Raw genomic sequence first — 22,408 nt, 5'->3', positions numbered from 1 at the left:
CTGTGCCCTGCTTTGCGACAGGGCCAGATTCTCACACCCCAGCCCCCTTGATGCCTTTTTTTTTTTTTTTTTTTTTTTGACACAGAGTCCTGCTCTGTTGCCGAGGTTGGAGTGCAGTGGCAAATCTCGGCTCACTACAACCACCACTTCCTGGGTTCAAGTGATTCTCTCACTTCATCCTCCCAAGTAGCTAGGACCACAGGTGCCAGCCACCACGCCTGGCTAATTTTTGTGTTTTTAGTAGAGATGGAGTTTTGTCATGTTGGCCAGACTGGTCTCTAACTCCTGGACTCAAGCAACCTGGCCGCCTTGACTTCTCAAAGTGCTGGGATTATAGGCGTGAGCCACTGCACCCAGCCCAGACTCCCCTATTTGGTGGGGATTTGGGATTGGGGCCGGGGCATCCATTTGGAGGCCTGGCTCGGGGTCGGGGGAGATGAGGGTTAGAGATGGAGGTGAGATCCTTTATTTGAGAAATCAAGAATTTGGGGGAAAGTGAAAACTGTGTTCTGGGATCTGTGGTGAGAATTTGGGGCCAGGATACGTGACTCAGGGATTTGAGTGGAGAGATGAAAATTTGGGATAAATCCGGGGACCCCATTTGGGATCTGGACAAGGTTTGAGGTGGGATGAGGACCCCTTAGGGACCTGAAGAAAGGCTTTGGGGCTGAGGCTGGTACCTCCTATTTTGCAGGTAAGGGACTGAGGATAAAGCAGGTAGGTGAGTGAGAGTTCAGGGTGAGGTTGGGACCCCACTTGGGGTTCTGAGTGAAGCAGAAAGGACTTGGGTCCAGGTAAGGTGGTTCATGCTTGTAATTCCAGCCTTTTGGGAGGGCAAGGCTGAAGGATCACTTGAAACCAGAAGTTCAAGACCGGCCAGGGCTGCATAGCAAGACCCCAGTCTCTACAAAATACTTCTTTTTTTTCCCCTGGACACAGAGTTTCGCTCTTGTTGCCCGGGCTGGAGTGCAATGGCATGATCTTGGCTCACTGCAACCTTCACCTCCCAGGTTCAAGTGATTCTCCTGCTTCAGCCTCCCGAGTAACTGGGATTACAGGCACGTGCCACCACACCCGGCTAGTTTTGCACTTTTAAGTAGACACAGGGGTTTATTCTTGTTGGTTAGGCTGGTCTCGAACTCCTGACATTAGGTGATCCACCCACCTCGGCCTCCCAAAGTGTTAGGATTACAGGCGTGAGCCACTGCGCCCAGCCAAAATGTATTTTTTAATTAGTTGAGTGTGGTAGTGTGTGCCTGTGGTCCCTGATTCTCAGGAGGTTGAGGCAGGAGGATGGCTTGAACCCAGGAGTTGGAGGCTGCAGTGAGCTATGATTGCACCACTGCACTCCAGCCTGGCTGACAGAGCAAGACTCTGCCTCCAAAATAAAATGTAAAAATAAAATTTAAAAGATTTGGTATAAAGCTGCGCCTCCCCCTAATTCTAGGGCCTGCATGGAGGCTGAAGGTTTGAATGAGGCTAAGGTCTCCATCTCCTAGGCGGAAAAGGTCTGGGGTAAGACTGGAACTCTAGGGCTGGGTGGAAGTGACCCTTCTCCTCCTCTATGGGGTGGGGCAGGAACAACCCAGCTCCTGGCTCTGGGCTCCATCCCAGCCGGCCAATCAGCGCTCAGCAGTTTCCCAATTTCCCCGTCCAGCTGTCAGCTGCCCTCCTCCAACAAGCCCCGCCTGGCCGGGCTCTGGAGCGCAGGGCGAGGCCGGGGCGGGGTCTCGGGCAGCAGTTTCCCGCGGACCCCGAGAGGAGCGGCCGCCGTAAGTGACCGCACAGAGCCCGAGGAGTCGCCGCGCCTCGCTGCAGCCCCGTCCGGTCCCCCGCCTTGCCCGTGGGCTCCGCCGGGATGGGGAACCTCCGGGACCTGGGCCAGCCGCGGGCCGGTCTCTGCCTGCTCCTGGCCACGCTGCAGCTTCTGCCCGGGACGCAGGCCGGTGAGCCGGGAGGGAAGAGATGGGACCCAGGGCGCACCACTCAGAGAGGCCCTAAAAGAGCGAGGGGCGTAGGGGCGTAGAAGGGGAGGGTGTGCGGGCTGTGTGCGGCCCCGGTGTGATGTGGGCGCCTGAGTGTCCGACTTTGGGCGATTTGTGGGTGTGACAGCTCGGGGATGGGGGTGGGGATGTGTGACTGCGTTTTCTGGCGGGCGCGTGGGAATGCATGCAGTGTGCAGGTGCCTGCGTGTGTGCATGTGTGTGTAGCCATGTGTGTGTATTTGGAGTGAAGTTGCGTGTGTGCTTGCCTGGGGGCTTGATGACGATAGTGTGACTATGAGTGGCAAGGCAGTGCTGAGTGCGTCTATTGCGACAGGTGAGTATGCACGTGTGTGCTTTTTCATGTGCTGATTTTCGAGGGTAACCGTGTGTGTGGTTGTGGGTGTGATTGTGTGTCTCAGAGTGCCCCTATGAGGGGTGTAGTTGTGATTTGGGGATGCAAATAATTGCCCGTGAGGGTGAAGTTGAGTGGGGACGAGTATAGGGTGCTGTTCGGTAACCCAGTTTCCTTTGAGTCTCTTTAAATGACTTCACCCCATTCTCCCTTTTCCTCTTCTGCCCCAAATTGGCGCGCGCCCATCTTCTCCCTCCCTCTTGCCCCCTCCCCCACCCCGCGTTCCCCAGAGCCGCTATCAGCACCATGGACAGGGCCTCGGGGGAGGGCCGCGGTGAGGGGCGAGGCGGGGCGGGGCGGGACGCAGGGCGGGGCGGGGCAGGAGTGGAAGTTGCTCCCCCTAAACCCAGCTGCTGGAGCCTTGGGTGTTTTTCCCGAGGAGTTTCTCAGGGGCCCCCCCAGGGGTCCCGGGGGCCGCCGGATGGGGTGAGTCAGCGCTGACGCACGCCCAGCTGCTCGAATCTGGCTGGGCGCCGTGTCCCGCCCCACAGGATTCGGAGTTGGGGGTGCTCCGAGAGTCAGGGGATGGCGTGACTTCTCAAGTGGTGAAGATGGGGCTTCCCTTATCTGAGAGACCCCAGGCTAGGCCCTCCTGGAAATCCCTTTCTAAGGTGAGCTCAGTTTCCCAACACACACACACACACACACACACACACACCACAGCACACTTCTCACTTTGGAGTCCAGGGAGGTGCCTGTACATGTGGTTTGTTCCTGATTGGCCTATGCCCCATTCCCATGCTCACACATCCACAGGGTCGTGCAATCTCACGCTGAATGTAAGTCCCCTGGGACACTAGGAATATAAAACACCGTGTCCAGGCAACCCCCTTCAGCCACCCGCCACATGGAACCAGCTTTTATGACCCTCCCACACGCTCAAATTCTCACACATGCTGCCCCTGGCATCCGAACAAATACGGTCAGCATTCACAATCCATTACCCACTTGCTGACTGGGTCATACTCTCACAGAGAAACACTCCCTCATCAGCAGTCCCAGGTGTTACAGACTCACCTGCAGGGTCACTGCAAGCATAGCATGGCCACACGCCAAGCAACTGCACCTAATCCCTCCATTAGAAGCCAAACATTTGCACACACTGACACCTAGGGAAATGACATGACCTGCCATTCTCTGCCTGGCCCATTCAGACTCACCCACGCTCACACAATCTCATGCACATACACATATTTGCACACACACTCATGCTCATATTTTCACATACACCAATGCTCTCTCACCTGCATACCTGGGGTGGGGGGGTTCCCAGTCATGCCCTGACCCAGTCCCTGCCTCTGTCCCTCCACATCCCAGACCCCATCCAGCATCTCCCTGAGGGCCCTGACCAGCACAGGGGAGAGTGGCAGGAGGCAGACTGGGCCCCCGACAGACCCCCCCACACACCCTGTCCCTGTAGGCAGGACTCAATGCCGCTTGTGTGCCTTTTTGTCATAAAGCCAGCTAAGAAAAGAAAGGGCAGTCAGTTTCTGAAAGGTCATTCCAGAAGGGGCACAAGTTTCAAGCAGGAGATATTTGAGTTGGATGCCGGGAAGGACTTTCTTTTTCTTTTCTTTCTCTTTTTTTTTTTGAGACGGAGTTTTGCTCTTGTTGCCCAGGCTGGAGTGCAATGGCACGATCTTGGCTCACCACAACCTCCGCCTCCTGGGTTCAGGCAATTCTGCCTCAGCCTCCTGAGTAGCTGGGACTACAGGCATGCGCCACCATGCCCAGCTAACTTTTTGTATTTTTAGTAGAGACGGGGTTTCACCATGTTGACCAGGATGGTCTCGATCTCTTGACTTCGTGATCCACCCGCCTCAGCCTCCCAAAGTGCTGGGATTACAGGCGTGAGCCACTGTGCCCAGCCCGGGAAGGACTTTCTTAATGTAAATGAGTGGTAGTTGAGGGAAGACCCTCTTTCCTCTGCAGAGGGGCTGGGGTCTGGGGTCAGGGAGGGCCTCCAGGCTAGGTGAGGTCGTTGATCTCAATCCTCCCCTGGGCCCCAGCCTGAGATGGCGCAGCTGGGATGATTGTTCTGTGGGGGAGTCACTCTTGTGGTCAGCAGAGCCTGGGAGCCCAGATCTCAGCCCCAGGGGGCTGCAACCCAGATTTCTCTTAATGACAGCCCAGCCACAAAACAGGCAATTAGAGATGGGGGTTGGGGTGATGGGTTGGGGAAGGAAGGTGGAGAGGGAGAGAGACTGAGAAAAGAGAGAGAGAATGAAAGACAGACTTGGACACAGATAGAGGCCTGGAAAGACAGGCACAGAAAGTGGGACAGTGAGAAGGCCAGCAGGGATGGAGAGAGGAGATTGGAGGCAAGAGAAAACAGAGACTGAAACAGGCCTCTGAGGAGTCTGGAAAATGAGGGTTCTGACCTAGGAAGAATGGGAATAGGGTCCTTCATCCAAGCCCCTGCCTCCCCAACGTCTTGTACCGCTGCCCCCCCCCACCAGCTCCCCGTGGTGAGATCAGCAGAGCCACCCCCAGGGGTGAGGTCATGGCAGATTCTGCAGAATCCAGCTTCTACAGAATCCAGCTTCTGCCAAGAGGCTGGGGCAGGGGGTCAGTGGGACAGTTTGCTGAGGGTGGGGGGAGGGGGGTCAGGCAGGGGCTTGGGGCCCAGGGGAAGCCCCCACCCTCCCCTGCCCCAGCCATGTGGTTCCACTTAGTACTGGCTGGGCTGCCTGCCGGGGTGGGGCTGGTAGCATGGCCTAGATTAGGAACTGTTGGACTAGACCAGTCCTCTCATTAGCTGGGATGAAAGAGGGAGAGGGTCAGAGAGGGGAGGCCTGGAGGTTATCAGAGACAGCTTGTCAGAAGGAGGTCAGAGAGAAGAAATGAAGAGGTTACAGGTCAGATGGAGGAGATCTGATTAGGTAGTAAGAGAAGGTCAGGGGGTAGTCAGAGGGAGGAGGTCAGAGAGGAGCGTAAGAGTGAGGAGGTTGGAAGCAAATGTTAGAGGGAGGATGTCAGAGGGGAAAATCAGAGGGGAGGAGGTTGGAGGGGAAAGTCAGAGGGAGGAGGTCAGAGATGAGGCTCAGAGGGAGGAGGTCAAAGTGGAAATCAGAGGGAGGAGGTCGGAAGGGAAGTCAGAAGGAAAAATCAGAGGAGAGGGGAAAGTCAGAGGGAGGAGGTTACCATCAGGCAGAAAAAGGAGATCAGAGGGAATAGGCTGGGGTCAGGCAGGAGATCAGAGGGTCAGAGGGGGTAACCAGAAAGAGAAGTTAGTGGGCATGGTCAGAGAAAGAGTGGTCAGGGGAAGCTCCAAAGTGGCCGTAGTCAAAAGGAAGAGGCTGTGGGTGATGGTGGTCAAGGGAGGAGGTTACAGAGAGGGAGGAGATGGGGGAAGAAAACACACTAGAAGCCCCTCCTCTCCATGCGGGTTTCCCCTGGCAAGGGGGTCCCAGGCCTGGATGTAGCCCTAGGGAGCCTGCGCAGGGGAGTGGGAAGAGGGGGACAGTTCCACTCTGGGGCTTACTTAGGCCAGAAAGCTTTGATTCATCCCAGAACTAGGTCAACTTTTTTTCTCACCAAAAACCAAGAGTCAACAGGCTGATGAGGTTGGAACATCTGTGGGGTGGTGAGGAGGCAGGGGGTGCTGAGGGCCAGGGCTTGCTCCTCCTTTCTGAGTCACAAACACATGGTGGGGGGAGGGCGAGAGAGTCTGAGCACCCCAAAAAACCACTGAGCCTCTATCCTGGAGTCCTGGGCTTGTTCTAGCTGCTCCCCACCTCTGCCCCCTCACCTTCTCTCTGCTGCAGATCCTGTGGATGTGCTGAAGGCCATGGGTGTGCGGGGAGGCCAGGCTGGGGTCCCTGAGGTGCCTGGCTTCTGTCCCCAGAGGACTCCGGAGGGTGACCGGGCATTCAGAGTGGGCCAGGCCAGCACGCTCGGCATCCCCACGTGGGAACTCTTTCCAGGTAAGTCGGAGTAGAGGGCCTGGGGGTCACCCTGGAGGGAGACACTGCCGAGCCATCTGAGCTGCCCCATTCCCTCTGCCCATCCAGATGGCCACTTTCCTGAGAACTTCTCCCTGCTGATCACCTTGCGGGGCCAGCCAGCCAATCAGTCTGTCCTGCTGTCCATTTATGATGAAACGGGTGCCCGGCAGTTGGGCCTGGCACTGGGGCCAGCCCTGGATCTCCTAGGTGGCCCCTTCCGCCCCCTCCCCCAGCAGGTCAACCTCACAGATGGAAGGTGAGCATGGGGAGAGTGGGTGGGGGTCCGTGGATGAGGGGCGGGGAGAGGAGACCCACACTGAGGCTGTCCCCTTGCAGGTGGCACCGTGTGGCGGTCAGCATAGATGGTGGGATGGTGACCCTGGTCACTGACTGTGAAGCTCAGCCCCCTGTCTTGAGCCATGGCCCCCGATTCATCAGCATAGCCGGACTCACTATGCTGGGGACCCAGGACCTTGGGGAGAAGACTTTTGAGGTAGGAGTTCAGTGATAGGGAAACCTGAGGCAGAGGGTGGGATGTTTTGCCTACAGCCTGAATTTGGAGAGGATATTGGAGAAGGAAGGTGTCAAGCTTCTATCCCCAGGAAGCTGAAGGAATCGAGTGCACACTTGTTATATATATGTTATGTAAAACATATATGTATACTTTTTTTTTTTAGATGGAGCCTCACTCTGTCGCCCAGGCTGGAGTGTAGTGGCTTGATCTCAGCTCACTGCAATCTCCATCTTACAGGTTCAAGAGATTGTCAGCTGGGTTTACAGCCATGCACCACCACGCCTGGCTAATTTTTGAATTTTTAGTAGAGATGAGGTTTTGCCATGTTGGCCAGGCTGGTCTCAAACTCCTGACCTCAGGTGATCCACCCATGTTGAACTCCCAAAGTGCTGGGATTACAGGCATGAGCCACTGAGCCCGGCCAAGACCATAAATTGTGACGACACCTACTTGGCTTTTGTGGAAAGATCTGGTGGTGTCCTGCATCTGAGTCTGCGACCTGAGATGGTCCCGGTTGCTGTGATAGTGTGTGATTGTGTGTGGGCAGTTATGACTTTGGGAGCCGGTAAGCAGCGGTGTTGTGTGGCTGTGTGATGTGTGTTCTGGGTGTGGGGACTGTTGTTAGCTCTGTGTGACCGTGATGTGTGTCACCTCTTGGAGGCCAGGGACTTGATCTGTCTCATGCTCCTTATCCCCAGTACATAGAAGGACACCTGGCTCAACTTGTTCCTGAGAGTGAAGGAACCAATGCACCTCCAGTGGGGCAGATGTGTGCGCTGTGGCTTGTGGGCGGGATCGGGTGTGCCCCTGATAGGATCTTTTCTTCTCTTAGTTACAGGGGGTAGCGGGATTACTAGGGCTGTGATGAGGTCACCTCCTCCTTACACTTAGCATGCTCTGGGTCAGGGAGCATCACACCTTGGTGCCAGGAGGTGGGCAGGACTGCTGGGTAATGGGGGTCAGAGTAAGCCTATGCCTGCCTTCCTTGACTCCTACACCCCTGACCCCCAGGGAGACATTCAGGAGCTGCTGATAAGTCCAGATCCTCAGGCTGCCTTCCAGGCTTGTGAGCGGTACCTCCCCGGCTGTGACAGCCTGGTGCCGGGAGCCACAGAGGTGAGTGAGGGGCTATGTCACTCCTGACCTCAGGACACAGGCTGGGTTCTCCCAGGCTACAGATCCCTGGAAAGAGTGAATTGTCATCCCCTAGATGTGGCACTAAAAGGCCCATTACTCAAGCAGATCCCAGGCACAAATGACTCTGACCTCAAGTCATATTCCTGAGCCACCTTGACCCCAAGTTACATGAATAACCTTGACTGCAGGTCACAGGGCTGAGTGAGGACCCATGGGCCATGAGCCAGTCTCACCCCAGGTAACCTGAATGATGGGGTCTCTGCTGGCGGAATGCTCTAGACCTAACTGGGACCCTCCTCCCAGGCTCCCCAGGGTGAACCAGAAACCCCTCGTCCTCGGCGGAAGGGGAAGGGAAAGGGGAGGAAGAAAGGGCGAGGCCGCAAGGGGAAGGGCAGGAAAAAGAAGAACAAGGAAATTTCGACGTCAAGTCCACCTCCTGACTCCCTGGAGAACCAGGTAAGAGCCCCGAGATCGCTCACTTCTGGTTTTGACCACCTGACTTCTGGTCATGGCTGCCTGACTTCCTGTCTTGACCGTCTGACTTCCGGTCTCGACAGTCTGACTTCCGGTCTCGGTGCTTGACTTCTAGCCTCTGATCGCCACTAATCTCTGGTCCCTCAATTTATAATCTTTTTCTCGGTCTGTGATCCATGAGCTCTGACTTCTCTCAGCTGAATGATGACTGCCAGGGTGATTGATGACAGGGTGGAGGTGGGTCCTATCTCATGAGCTCTCCCATCTGTGAGGACGATTATTCATTGGGAGTCATTAGTTGGGGGCACTGTTTGGCTTCCCTGATAGAGGTGGCTGGGGAAGGGGGAATAATTTAGGGAGATATTAATTGAGGTCAGTGTCTGGGGTGCACTTAGCTGGGGATCACTGTGGAAGGTCGTTGATAGAAACCATTATTGGCATTACTGATGTCCCTAGTTTAGGATCAGTGATGGGAGGTTGTTGGTGGGTGGTCACTGATTGGAAGTCATAGTGGGGTCTCTCATCGGGGCCACAAGTTGGAAGAGTGATTTTCAGGGGGTCAAGGATGGAGTAATTAGTTTGGGAGTCCCTGAGGGATTATTAGTTAGGAAGTCATTGATAGGTGAAATTACTGCTTGGGGGTCATTGGTTAGGACGCTTTTGTTGGGCTCATGTATGGATGTTCATTGCTGAAGCATCACTGATTACAGGAACAATTGATTAGGGGTCACTGTTGGGGGTTATTAGTTGGAGAGTCACTAGTTAGTGCTAATAGTCAAGGTAGTGTCACTGGTTGAGATTACTGGTTGGGAAAATCACTGAATGGAGGAGTGATGGGTTGAGGCCATTGATGGGAGTGGGAGGGATTGTTTATGGGTCACTGGTTCTAGAATCATTGGGTTCTGTTGATGCAGGTCATTCTTGGTGGGTCACTGGGTTGGGGGGTCCTGGGTGGGGGTCATTGCTTGGGGTCTGTGGCTGGGGGGGGTGTCACTGGTTGCACTGCCTCTCAGTTCCAGATCTTCTTGGCCCTGAATGCAGACCCCAGGAGTAGTGGGCCCTTCTTTAGCCTTTTCCTCAGCCTCGTCCCCTCACCTGGGACCCTACCACCCTCTTCCCACACCCCTCCCCCACACCCCTGCCTTGACCCAGTTCCTCTGCAGCTGTCCAGGCCAGAAGGAGTCACCACTCCCTCTCTGACTGTGGCCTGGCTGGTTGGCCGCTGAATTCTGCCTTGGGAGAGGACATGTGGGACAGGCTTCTGGGAGCCTGGCCCTGAGTGTTGGACCTTGACCTTGACCACTGGGCTCCCGGGCCAGCCAGTCTCAGCGCCTCCTCCATCCATGACGGCTCCCTCTGCTGGCAGCCCTGGTCCAGCCAGCACACTTCTGTCTCGGTGCTCTTTGGGGAGCCTTCTCTGGCCCTGTCCCCAGACTGGGAGCTCCTGGGGATGATGTCTTGATTGCCTTGACCCCAGGCCCAAGGCTGCCTCCATCCCTGTTCCAGACCTCCACTGACATCCCCAAGACAGAGACTCCGGCTCCAAATCTGCCTCCGACCCCCATGCCTTTGGTCATCACCTCCACTGTGACTACTGGCCTCAATGCCACCACCATCCTAGAGGTTGGTTGGGGCTGGAAGTGGGGAGACCCCAAGGGTTGGGGGTGGCAGACAATAAGGAGGTTAGGGGAAACTTTGGTCTGTCCTAATGTTCTCAGGGAAGCTTGGACCCTGACAGTGGAACCGAGCTGGGGACCCCAGAGACCGAGGCAACCAGGGAAGATGAAGAAGGAGGTGATTCCACCATGGGGCCTGACTTCCGGGCAGCAGAACACCCATCTCAGACTCAGTTCCAGATCTTTCCTGTGAGTCTAGGTGGCTGGGGTTAGGTTTTAAAAACCTGGGATTCCTTTTTTAAAATTTTTGAAAAAAAAAAGTATTTATTTAGGCAGGGTGCAGTGGCTCCAGCCTGTAATCCCAGCATTTTGGGAGGCCGAGGCGGGTGGATCAGTTGAGGTCAGGAGATTGAGACCAGCCTGACCAACATGGTGAAACCCATGTCTACTAAAATTACAAAATATTGCCGGGCATGGTTGCAGCTGCCTGTAATTCCAGTTACCCAGGAGGCTGAGGCAGGAGAATTGCCTGAACCCAGGAGGTGGAGGCTGCAATGAGCCAAGATCGTGCCACTGCACTCCAGCCTGGGCAAAAGAGTGAGACTCCATCTCAGAAAAAAATAAAAATAAAAATAAAATTATATATATATACACACATATATATATATGTTTATTTATTTATTTATTTTGAGGAGGAGTTTTGCTTTTGTTACCCAGGCTGGAGTGCAATGGCGCCATCTCAGCTCATGGGTTCAGGCAATTCTCCTGCCTCAGCCTCCTGAGTAGCTGGGATTACAGGCACGCGCCACCATGCCCAGCTAGTTTTTTGTATTTTTAGTAGAGACGGGGTTTCATCATGTTGACCAGGATGGTCTCGATCTCTTGACCTCGTGATCCACCCGCCTCGGCCTCCCAAAGTGCTGGGATTACAGGCATGAGCCACTGCGCCCGGCCTATATATGTTTAATTTAATTTAATTTTTAAATGTTTTTATTTTTTAACTTTTAAGTTCAGGGGTATAAATGCAGGCTTGTTACATAGGTAAACTTGTGTCATGGGTGTTTGTTCTACAGGTTACTTCATCACTCAGGTATTAAACCTGTTACCCATTAGTTATTTTTACTGACCCTCTCCCTCCTCCCACCCTCCACCCTCTACCAGGCCCCCGTGTCTGTTGGTCTCTTCTATGTGTCCATGTGTTTTCATCATTTAGCTCCTGCTTATAAGTGAGAAAATGTGGTATTTGGTTTTCTGTTCCTGTGCTATTTTATTTATTTGCTTTTATCACATCTTGTGGGCTTAGAAGGGATTTTTACCTGGAGCTGCGAAAGGCCTCAGTCTCTCTTTTGACTTCTGCAGCTGCTTATGTCAGGCACTCTACTGATAGTTGACTCTGGCTTTTTGGAGTTTTGGCTTTTAGTCCAAGTGCCAGGAGAAGCCGCTTGAGCACTTGTGAAAGAATACGATATTGGAGCTTTAAAAGCTCCCTCTGGGCCAGGGGCGGTGGCCCTCGCCTGTAATTGCAGTGCTTTGAGAGGCTGAGATAGGAGGATCGCTTGAGGCCAGGAGTTCGAGGCCAGCCTGAGCAACATAGTGAGACCACCACCCCCCTCACCGTCCTGCCCATCTCTTGACAAAAAACTCTCTCTGGCTGCTGAATGGCACATGGACAGTAGAGGGAGCCAGAGGGGCAGCAGGGGAGCCCGACGCCCACAGTCCGCAGTCCGGAAAGTGACCTGCCTGGAGGAAGATTGGAGGGAGGGAGGGAGGGAGGGAGAGAAGTGGACCGATTTGGGACATGCTTGTCTTGGCCTTGCTGCTGGAGGTGGAGCAAGGTGGATACACTTTTGATGTAACAACCCAAGCTCAGTGGCTTGATGTTTGAAAGGAAAACAAGAGAGATGAGAATTGGTGGGAGGAAAAGCGGGCTTATTCCAACACACAGCAAACCAAGAAGACAGTGGACTGTTGTTCTGAAGCACCACCTTAAGTCAGTACAAACTTTTTTTTCCTTTGCAACAGAGTCTTGCTTTGTCACCCAAGCTGGAGTGCAGGGGTGCTGGCCCTGAGTGTCGGACCTTGACCACTGGGCTCCTGGGCCAGCCAGTCTCAGCGCCTCCTCCATCCATGATGGCTCCCTCTGCTGGCTGGGAGGAAAAGCAGGTTCCTGCAACCTCCACCTCTGGGGTTCAAGTGATTGTCCAGCCTTAGCTTCCTGAGTAGCTGGGATTACAGGCAGGTGTCACCACACCCAGCTAATTTTTGTACTTTTTAATAGAGACAGGGTTTTGGCATGTTGGTCAGGCTGGTCTCAAACTCCTGACCTCAGGTGATCGACCCACCTCAGCCTCCCAAAGTGCTAGGATTACAGGTGTGAGCCATTGTGCCTGGCCGGTAGGATCTTTTTATGTTAAGGGTAGGGGGAGGAGAAGAGGGTAGAAATCAAGAGGTAACTGAGGCTGGGTACTATGGCGCACACCAATAATCTCAGCAATTTGGTAGGTTGAGGTGGAAAGATCACTTGAGCCCAAGAGTGGTCCCAGCTGAAGTGGGAGGATTGCTTGAGTCTGGGAGGTGGAGGCTGCAGGGAGCTGTGATCATACCACTGTACTCCAGGCTGAGTGACAGAGCAAGACCCTGTCTCTAGAGGAAAGAAAAGAGGCCAGGCATAGTGCCTCACACTTGTAATTCCAACTTTGGGAGGATCACATGAGCCCAGAAGTTTGAATTCAGCCCCGGCAACATAGCAAGACCCTGTCTCTTAAAAAAAAAAAAAAAAAAAAAAATTAGCTGGGCATGATGGTGCGTGCACCTGTGGTCCCAGCTACTCTGAAGGCTGATGAGGGATGGAGGACACCTGAGTCTGAGAAGATCGAGGCTGCAGTGAGCCATGATTATACCCCTGCCTTCTAACCTGGGCAATAGAGTGACCCTGTCTTAAAAAAAAGAAAGGGAAAGAAGGAAGGGAGGGAGGGGGAAAAAAAAGGAAAATCCTGCCTGAGCAATACAGTGACCCTGTCTCAAAAACAAAAAGAAGGAAAGAAGGAGCCAGGCACAGTGGCTCACACCTGTGATCCCAGCACTTTGGGAGGCTGAGGTGGGTGGGTCACCTGAGGTCAGGAGTTCAAGACCAGCCTGGCCAATATGGTGAAACCTGTCTCTACTAAAAATACAAATATTAGCCAGGCGTGGTGGTGGGCACCTGTAATCCCAGCTACTCAAGAGGCTGAGGCAGGAGAATTGGTAGAACCCAGGAGGCAGAGGTTGCAGTGAGCCAAGATTATGCCATTGCACTCCAGCCTGGGGAGAGAGCGAGACTCCATTGGAAAGAAAGAGAGAAAGAGAAAGAAAGAAGGAAGGAAGGAAGGAAGGAAGGAAGGAAGGAAGGAAGGAAGGAAGGAAGGAGCGAGGCTTGGTGTTCCACAGGGGAGGCACATGGCTGTAACTAACTTGCCCTTGTTACCTTGTTACCTGGAGCGCTTGGTGTGTGCCAAGCATTGTTTTAATTCATTCATCTTTGCATGCAATATACACAGTCATCATTCATCCACTGGCTTTACAAGTGGACCAATGACCTGTAAGTGATCATAGGGTTGACTGTTTCCCAACATCACTTGGTTAGTAAGAGGCAGATGCAGGATCACTACTGGGCAGCAGGCCCTGGAGTTCATGCTCCTCACCTTGATGCAGGGTCAGCAGGTGGATGCGGGGGGCTGAGCTTCTCAGTGCGTATTGGTTACAGGAGAGCAGAGAGGGCTCTGAGGGTGGACCCCGTGTGTGTGTGTGTGTGTGTGTGTGTGAGAGAGAGAGAGAGAGAGAGAGAGAGAGAGAGAGAGAGAGAGAGATCGGATAGTTGAGGGGTTTATGTCCAAGTTCACATCTCTTTTCTCTTATCTTCCCCAACCCCGCCCCAGGGTGCTGGACAGAAAGGAGCAAAAGGAGAGCCGGCAGTGATTGAACAGGTGAGGGGTCTGGACTGCGAGGGGGTTGAGGGGTTCATGATGACAGGGGTCACACTCATTTCTCCCTTCAGGGGCAGCAATTTGAGGGACCTCCAGGAGCCCCAGGACCCCGAGTAAGTCATGTCTGTTTCCTTCTTCCAGTCTTTCCCTTTCAGCAGAGGGGTGTTTGTGCCCCTGGAGTGAGGAGTTGGGATGTAATATTGCTTGGCCAAGTGGAAGGTAGTGGACATTTGAGGCTTAACGGATGAGTCAAAATAGGGAGGATAAACAACATAGAGACTGGGCAATATAGCAAGACCCCATCTCTTTAAAAAATAGCCACCTATTTAAAAAAAATAGTGAGACTCACCTATACTCCTGGCTACTTGGGAGGCTGTGGCAGGAAGATTTCTTGAGCCCAGGAGCTGGAGGCTGCAGTGAGCTGTGATCATTCTGCTGCACTCCAGCCTGGGAGACAGAGTGAGACTGTCTCTAAAAAGAGTAGGGGTGAGAGAGTAGTGTTGGGGGTGAGCGAGGGTCAGCGTTGCGTGAGGGGAGTTGGAGGGGGTCTGTACTAGGGTAGGTAGGTCAGCCTGAGGTCAGAGTCAGTGGTAGGTTGAAAGTCAGCCTGGCTCAAACTTTCACTTCCTGTGACTCCTGTTTCTCTGTCCCCAACAGGGGGTGGTTGGCCCCTCAGGCCCTCCTGGACCCCCAGGATTCCCTGGGGACCCTGGACTACCGGTAAGAGACTACCCCTGGGGTGCATCCTTAGAGGAGTGAGGTTTTGGGCTGGGAGCATGAGGGTCTGAACACGGATCTGTGGGCACAGCACTCAGGAGCACCATCCCAGGCCTGGCACTGACGTCTTCTGCTCTCTGTCTCCCATCTGTTAACTACTCTGGCTCCCCTTGTGTCTTCTGCTCTCTGTCTCCCATCTGTTAACTACTCTGGCTCCCCTTGTGTCTCTGGGGTCTACTCTGCTTTTCTTCTGTCTCTCTCTGTTTCTGAGTGTCTTTCATCTCTGTCTTTCTCCTGTTGTGACTCTGTCTCTTCATCTCTCTTCTGTCTCTCTGCTGGTCTCTGTCTCTCTCCCTCCCTCCATCTCTATCTTTGCCTCTATTTCTCCATCTCTGTCTCTCTTTCCCTGCCTTTTCTGTCTCGTTTCTCTGTATGTCTATCCCTCTACCTCCATCCTTCTCTGTCTCTCCCTCCTCTTCTCTGTGACTCTCTGTCTCCATCTGTCTTTTCCTTTCCCCTTCTATTTCTCTCTTTCTCTGCTGCACGATCCCTCTTTGATTCTGTCTGTCTCTCCATCTCTCCCTTCCTCTCTCTTCCTGTCTCATCCTTCTCTGCCTTCCCTGTCTTCACTTTCTCTGTCTCCTCTCTCCCTGTCTTCATCTCTCTGCCCCCGTCCCTCTCTCAGGGCCCTGCTGGCCTCCCAGGAATCCCCGGCATTGACGGGATCCGGGGCCCACCGGGCACAGTGATCATGATGCCGGTAAGGAGATGGAGTGGCCCAATCTTGGGGAGTGGAGTCCTGATCCAGGAGGGGGCCTCTCCCCGGGGCTCCTCTCACCACTAAATTCCCCCCAGTTCCAGTTTGCAGGTGGCTCCTTTAAAGGACCCCAAGTCTCCTTCCAGCAGGCCCAGGCTCAGGCAGTTCTGCAGCAGACCCAGGTGAGTGGGGGGCGTGGACACAGTGGGAGGAACCCCAGAGAGTGACAGAGCCCTCGTGTAAGGAGGGGCTGGGCAGAAGGGGGATATTTTTCTCCTGTAGATGCCTCTGTGGGGAATTTTGGGGGTCTTGTGGAAGACCCCAGGCTCTGACTCTGTCTTTCCAGCTTTCTATGAAAGGCCCCCCTGGACCAGTGGGGCTCACCGGGCGCCCAGGCCCCGTGGTGAGTAAGGGGGCTGCATGGAGGAGGCGGTGCATGCATCTGAAGAGAAGGATCGTTTCCTTCAAACCACACTCCTCCATCTCTCTTCCCTTAAGGGCCTTCCCGGACATCCAGGTCTAAAAGGAGAGGTGGGAGTGGCAGGGCCACAGGTGAGACTGGCGGAGATGGGGTGGAATCGGATGGGAAGCGCCTTCCCCCCGGACCAAAATGCCTTGCAATTACTGACTTTCCTAGAGAATGGTGGCTCATGCCTGTAATCTTAGTACTTTGGGAGGCCAAGGTGAGAGGATTGCTTGAGGCCAGGAGTTCAAGACCAGGCTGGGCAACATAGGGAGACCCTATCTCTACAATAAATAAATGTGTCCCTCCAAGCTGGGGAGGCTGAGGAGGGAGTATCACTTGAGCCCAGGTGTCCAGCCTGGGCAGTATAGCAAGACCCCATTTCTAATTTTTTTTTTTTTAAATAAAATAAGTCCCTTTTCCTTCTTATTTTCCTTTCCTTCCTCCTTTTCTCTTTCTCCTAGGGTCCCCGAGGTCTACAGGGACCTCATGGACCCCCTGGCCGAGTGGGCAAGATGGTGAGTGACAGCCAGGTTCCCAGACCACCCCTTATCCATCCCTCAACACCCAACACGAGCCTTGGCTTTGTGACCTTGGGGTCCGCTGGTGTCATGAGTGGGACAAGAGTGCGGAAGGCAAGGAATGGCAGCTCCACTGAGTGTGTGGCAGGCTGCACAGTCAGGAAGGGCTTGCTTGCCCTGGGATCTGAACTATAACAGATGAACAGGTGGGGAAGTGGAAGAAGCAGCATGGCAAGAAAGAGGCCCACCACACTGAAGGAAATGGCGAGGAGGCCGATTCCAGATCGAGTCATGCACCACATAATGATATAATGATGCTTGTAAGATGATTGGCCGGGCACGGGGGCTCACGCCTGTAACCCCAGCACTTTGGGAGGCCAAGGCAGGTGGATCACTTGAGGTCAGGAGTTTGAGATCAGCCTGGGCAATATGGGGAAACCCCGTCTCTACTAAAATTACAAAAATTAGCCGGGCATGGCAGCTTGCACCTGTAACCCAGCTACTCGGGAGGCTGAGGCATGAGAATGGCTTGAATCCGGGAGGTGGAGGTTGCAGTGAGCCTCTGCACTCCAGGCTGGGCCACAGAGTGAGACTGTCTCAAAAAAATTAAAAGTTAAAAAAATAAATAAATAAGGTGATGGTCCCATGAAATTATATCACTGCATTTTTACTGTACCATGTCTATGTTTGGGTATGTTTAGACATACAAATACTCACTACAGTGTTACAATTGCCTGTGGTATTCAGTACAGTCGCCTATTGTCCAAATTTGTAGCCCGGCAGCGATAGGCTATACCACATAGCCGAGGTGTGTAGTAGGCAGGACTATCCAGGGTTGTGTACGTGCATTCTGTGATGTTCACACAATGACGAAATTGCCCACTGATGCATTTCCAGAACATATCCCTGTTGTTCAGTGACATGTGACCATGGTTTTATATATATTTCCAGCCTGGGCAACAGAGTGAGACTGCATCTCAAAAAGGAATAAATAAATAAACCGGCCATGGCACAGCAGCTCGTATCTGTAATTCCAGCACTTTGGAAGGCTGAGGTGAAAGGATGACTTGAGCCCAGGAGTTTCAGACCAGCCTGGGCAACATGGCAAAACCCAGTAGCTACACAAAATAAAAATAAGCAATTAGCCAGGCATGGTGGTGCACACCTGTAGTCCCAGCCACTTGTGAGGCTGAGGTGGGAGGGAGGCTTGAGCCAGGAGTTTAAAGATGCATTGAGTCATGGTCATGCCACGACACCAGCCTGGGCAAGAGAGCAAGACCTCAGCTCTAAAATGCATAAATACAGTTTAAAAGATAGTATCTTACCCTGGGCATGCTGGCTCGTGCCTATAATCCCAGCAGTCTGGGAGGCTGAGGTGGTGGATCGCTTGAGCTCAGGAGTTCGAGATCAGCCTGAGCAACAGGGTGAAACCCCCACCATCTCTACCAAAAATACAAAAGAATTAGCCAGGTATGGTGGCATGCACTTGTGGTCCCAGCTACTCGGAAGGCTGAGGCTGCAGTGAGCTGAGATGGCGCCACTGCACTCCGGCCTGAGTGACAGAGTGAGACCCCATCTCAGAAACAAAAATCTAGATGATGGGATGATGAAGAAGTTGGGTTCCGACTTTGGGGGAGAGGTACAGGGGAGGTTCACCCTTGACTTCTGGGCTCACTTTCTCCATAGGGCCGCCCTGGAGCAGACGGGGCTCGGGGCCTCCCAGGGGACACTGGACCTAAGGTAGGTGATGGAGCTGAGACAAGACTCGGTGGGGGCTGTCAGCCTTATGGGTTCAAGGCTCACTGGTGTCTCTGGACAGGGTGATCGTGGCTTCGATGGCCTCCCAGGGCTGCCTGGTGAGAAGGGCCAAAGGGTGAGTGTGTGAGGTCCCTCCCTGAGGTCCAAGACCTCCTCCCAATATTCAAGCCCCCTTCTCCTCCCTCAGTATCAGAGTCATGAGGCCTGTCTTCACTCCTCACACCCCATCTGCCTTCCCAGGGGGACTGGCCTCTCCACCCACACCCTTGCACTCTGAACTCTTCTCTGTTCCTCGCTTCAGGGTGACTTTGGCCACGTGGGACAACCTGGTCCTCCAGGAGAGGATGGTGAGAGGGTAAGTTTGGAAGAGAATTAGGGCCTGGTTTGGAGGGTAAGTTTGGAAGCCTGAATGAGAATCAGAGAGGAAGATCTGGAGGTCACAGTGGCCAGCTTGAGAGCTGGGGACAAATTGTGGGGTTAGGAGGTGAGAGTTGCAGGTCCAGGATTGGAGTCAGGGGCCTGAATGGAATCCCATGCACTTAGTCTGCAGGTTCCCAGGGATCTTGGTCTAACTCAGACTTCCTGGAAAGGGCTGCCCAGATGAGGGAGGTGGCTCTCTGGGGGTTGTACCTTCCTGTTCCCAAGTAATGATGCTTTCACACAGGGACCAGAGGGACCTCCAGGGCCCACTGGCCAGGCTGGGGAGCCGGTGAGTATCAGGGATCCCTGGGCCCCTTGCTTGGTGCAGGGGAGGGAGTCAGCCCCAGGACTCAAAGGCCCCCTAGAACTCACAAGGCCATGTAGAGATAATTTGCCTGCTTCCTTTCAGGGTCCCCGAGGACTGATTGGCCCCAGAGGCTCCCCTGGCGTCGTGGGTCGCCCGGTGAGTGTCATTGGCTCTCTGCATCCCTGTCTTTTTGTTTGTTTGTTTGTTTTCTTGAGATAGGGTCTTACTCTGTCACCCGGGCTGGAGTGCAGTGGCAAGATCTTGGCTCTCTGCAACCTCCGCCTCTTGGATTCAAGCGATTCTCGTGCCTCAGCCTCCCAAGTAGCTAGGACTACAGGTGTTGGCACCATGCCTGGCTAATTTTTATATTTTTAGTACAGACAAGGTTTCACCATGTTGTCCAGGCTGATCTTGAACTCCTGGCCTCTCGCAATCCTCCCAAAGTGCTGGGATTACAGGCCTGAGCCACCATTCCTGGCCCCTGTCTATCTTTTTTTCCTCACTTTTCTGCCCTCTGCATGTCCATTTCTGTTGCTGGCTTCTCTGCCTGCTAACTTTTCTTTCTTTTTCTTTTCTCTTTGTTTCCAAGATGGAGTCTTGCTCTGTCACCCAGACTGGAGTGCAGTGGCGTGATCTCTACTCACTGCAACCTCCACCTCACAGGTTCAAGTTATTCTGCCTCAGCCTCCCGAGTAGCTGGGATTACAGATACGTGCCACCACACTGGCTAATTTTTTGTATTTTTAGTAGACACAGGGTTTCATCATGTTGGCCAGGCTGGTCTCGAGCTCCTGACCTCATGATCCACCTGCCTTGGCCTCCCAAAGTGCTGGGATTACAGGTGTGAGCCACAGTGCCCGGCCTCCTCCCTTCCTTCCTTCCTTCCTTCCTTCCTTCCTTCCTTCCTTCCTTCCTTCCTTCCTTCCCTCCTTCCCTCCTTCCCTCCTTCCCTCCTTCCCTCCTTCCCTCCTTCCCTCCTTCCCTCCTTCCTTCCTTCCTTCCTTCCTCTCTCTCTCTCTCTCTTTCTTTCTTGAGTTTTGCTCTTGTGGCGCAGGCTGGAGTGCAATGGCGTGATCTCTGCTCACTGAAACCTCTGCCTCCCAAACTCAAGCTATTATCCTGCCTCAGCCTCCCAATTAGCTTGGATTACAGGCATGCTCCACCACACCCAGCTAATTTTTGTATTTTTAGCAGACACAGGGTTTCACCATGTTGGCCATGCTGGTCTTGAACTTGCAACCTCAGGTGATCTGCCTGCCTCAGCCTCCCAAAGTGCTGGGATTACAAGCATGAGCCACCGCACCCAGCTCCGCTCACCTTTCCACCTGTATCTCTCGGTGTCTCAGACTCAGGCTCCCAGCTTATTGCTCTGTCCTGGTCTCACTTTCTTTTTTCTCCTAGGGTGTAACTGGAATTGACGGTGCTCCTGGTGCCAAAGGCCATGTGGTACGTGCCCTGTGCCCTCTGACCCCTGATCCTTCTGACACTCAGACCCCCCGATTGTCCACATCCCTATTCCCTTCCCTGACTGATGCCTCAACACCATGATCCCTCTCAGCTTCATTGAAACCCCACTTTCTCCCTAGGGTCCTCCAGGAGAACCAGGCCCTCCAGGACAACAGGGAAACCACGGGTCCCAGGTTTGAACTATTTTTCCCAATAATGGGGCATGGGAGTGGTCAGTTAAGACCTTAGGCCATGCCCAGGCTTCCCAACCTCTGCACTCATTGCTTCTTTCTTTTCTTCTTCTTCGTCTTTTTTATTATTGTACTTTAAGTTCTGGGGTACGTGTGCAGACCTTGCAGGGTTGTTGCATAGGTACACACGTGCCATGGTGCTTTGCTGTCTCCATCCCCCCATCACCTACACCAGGCATTTCTCCCAGTGTTATCTCTGCCCAACCTCCCCACCCCCCACTGTCCCTCCCCTGGCCTCCCACCCACCAACAGACCCCAGTGTGTGATGCTCCCCTCCCTGTGTCCACGTGTTCTCATTGTTCAACACCCACCTGTGAGTGAGAACATGCAGTATTTGGTTTTCTGTTCTTGTGTCAGTTTGCTGAGAATGATGGTTTCCAGATTCATCCATGTCCCTACAAAGGAAATGAACTTGTCAATTTTTATGGCTGCATAGTATTCCATGGTGTACATGTGCCACATTTTCTTTGTCTAGTCTATCATCGATGGGCATTTGGGTTGGTTCCAGGTCTTTGCTATCGTAAACAGTGCCACAATGAACATATGTGTGCATGTGTCTTTATTATAGAATGATTTATAATCCTTCTTTCTTATGCCTTCCCACATCTTCTTTTTTCTGTCCCCAGGGAATCCCCGGCCCCCAGGGACTCATCGGCACTCCTGGGGAGAAGGTGAATGACAGTTCCACCTACCATGACCTCCTCAAGTCTCCTTCCTTCAACTCTGTTGCCAGGGAAATCTTCCCATCAGGGCTCCTCTGTTAGCTCTGGATAGTGATAAATTGCGACATTCCCTAAGCCAGCCCAGAGTTACAAAGTGTCCTTGTTGAGGAAGAATTGGTTGCAAAAAACAGAAACCCACCAAGGCTAGCTCACATAAGGGATATTGTCAGGATACAGAGAGCCCACAGAAGCCTGTCACAGAAGGTATTACCAAGATGCACAGGCCCTGTGGTCTCATCTTTGTTTCCTGGGACATCTGCTTCCGCCTTCGCTGGCAGACAGACTTCTTTCTGCACATATCTTTTATTTTTGGTTTTTATTTATTTCTCACTATGTCGCCCAGGCTGGAGTGCAGTGGTGCAATGGTGCCTCACTGCAGCCTTGACTTCCCCGGGCTCAGGTGATTCTCCCACCTCAGCCACCTGAGTAGCCAGAATGCCTGGCTGTTTTCTTTTTGGTAGAAATGGGGTCCCCCTATGTCGCCCAAGCTGCTCTTAAACTCCTGGGCTCAAGCAACTAATCTGCCTTGGCCTCCCAAAGTGCTGGAATTATAGGCAAGAGCCATACTGCCCAGCTGGCATTCTTAAAGAAAGGGGTGTGGTTGGGAAGCCTCTGTTTCAACATGTCTTTTGCACTGTTTTAATTTAATTTATTTTTGCGGGTACATAGTAGGGATATATATACATATATATATATATATACATATAAATATATATATATACATATAAATATATATATATATGTATATATATATATATATATGTATATATATATATATATATATATATATACACACATACTTGTGGAGTACATGAGATGTTTTGAGGCAGGCCTGCAATGCCTAAGAATCATGTCATGGAAAATGAGAATGGGGTAACCATCCCCTCAAGCATTTATCCTTTGTGTTACAAACAGTCCAATTATACTTTTTTTGTTTGTTTTGAGACAGAGTTTCACTCTTGTCGCCCAGGCTGGAGTGCAATGATGCGATCTCAGCTC

The 22,408-nt window shown here is 53.0% G+C and overlaps 1 protein-coding gene across 3 annotated transcripts in view; it reads left to right on the top strand.

Moving 5' to 3' along the window:
• The first annotated feature begins 1,736 nt into the window (after positions 1-1,736).
• Positions 1,737-22,408, top strand: part of COL5A3 (collagen type V alpha 3 chain) — a 52,332-nt gene continuing 31,660 nt past the window's right edge. For 2 of the 3 annotated variants that reach the window (XM_078360509.1, XM_035284227.3), the window contains exons 1-24: positions 1,737-1,946; positions 6,165-6,323; positions 6,411-6,600; positions 6,681-6,837; positions 7,870-7,974; positions 8,299-8,451; positions 9,976-10,092; positions 10,188-10,334; positions 14,000-14,047; positions 14,119-14,160; positions 14,705-14,767; positions 15,450-15,524; positions 15,620-15,703; positions 15,868-15,924; positions 16,020-16,073; positions 16,449-16,502; positions 18,192-18,245; positions 18,325-18,378; positions 18,565-18,618; positions 18,928-18,972; positions 19,093-19,146; positions 20,392-20,436; positions 20,577-20,630; positions 21,314-21,358. In XM_078360509.1, the coding sequence (XP_078216635.1) occupies positions 1,859-1,946; positions 6,165-6,323; positions 6,411-6,600; positions 6,681-6,837; positions 7,870-7,974; positions 8,299-8,451; positions 9,976-10,092; positions 10,188-10,334; positions 14,000-14,047; positions 14,119-14,160; positions 14,705-14,767; positions 15,450-15,524; positions 15,620-15,703; positions 15,868-15,924; positions 16,020-16,073; positions 16,449-16,502; positions 18,192-18,245; positions 18,325-18,378; positions 18,565-18,618; positions 18,928-18,972; positions 19,093-19,146; positions 20,392-20,436; positions 20,577-20,630; positions 21,314-21,358 (1,998 nt within the window). In that variant the 5' untranslated portion in view covers positions 1,737-1,858. Of the gene's footprint in view, positions 1,947-6,164; positions 6,324-6,410; positions 6,601-6,680; positions 6,838-7,869; positions 7,975-8,298; positions 8,452-8,555; positions 8,707-9,975; positions 10,093-10,187; positions 10,335-13,999; positions 14,048-14,118; positions 14,161-14,704; positions 14,768-15,449; positions 15,525-15,619; positions 15,704-15,867; positions 15,925-16,019; positions 16,074-16,448; positions 16,503-18,191; positions 18,246-18,324; positions 18,379-18,564; positions 18,619-18,927; positions 18,973-19,092; positions 19,147-20,391; positions 20,437-20,576; positions 20,631-21,313; positions 21,359-22,408 lie in introns of those variants that run through there. The other variant, XM_035284228.3, reaches the window with a different exon arrangement.

Source organism: Callithrix jacchus, chromosome 22 (assembly GCF_049354715.1).
Source record: "Callithrix jacchus isolate 240 chromosome 22, calJac240_pri, whole genome shotgun sequence".
NCBI lineage: Eukaryota > Metazoa > Chordata > Mammalia > Primates > Cebidae > Callithrix > Callithrix jacchus.
This window is presented reverse-complemented; position numbering and strand designations above follow the sequence as displayed.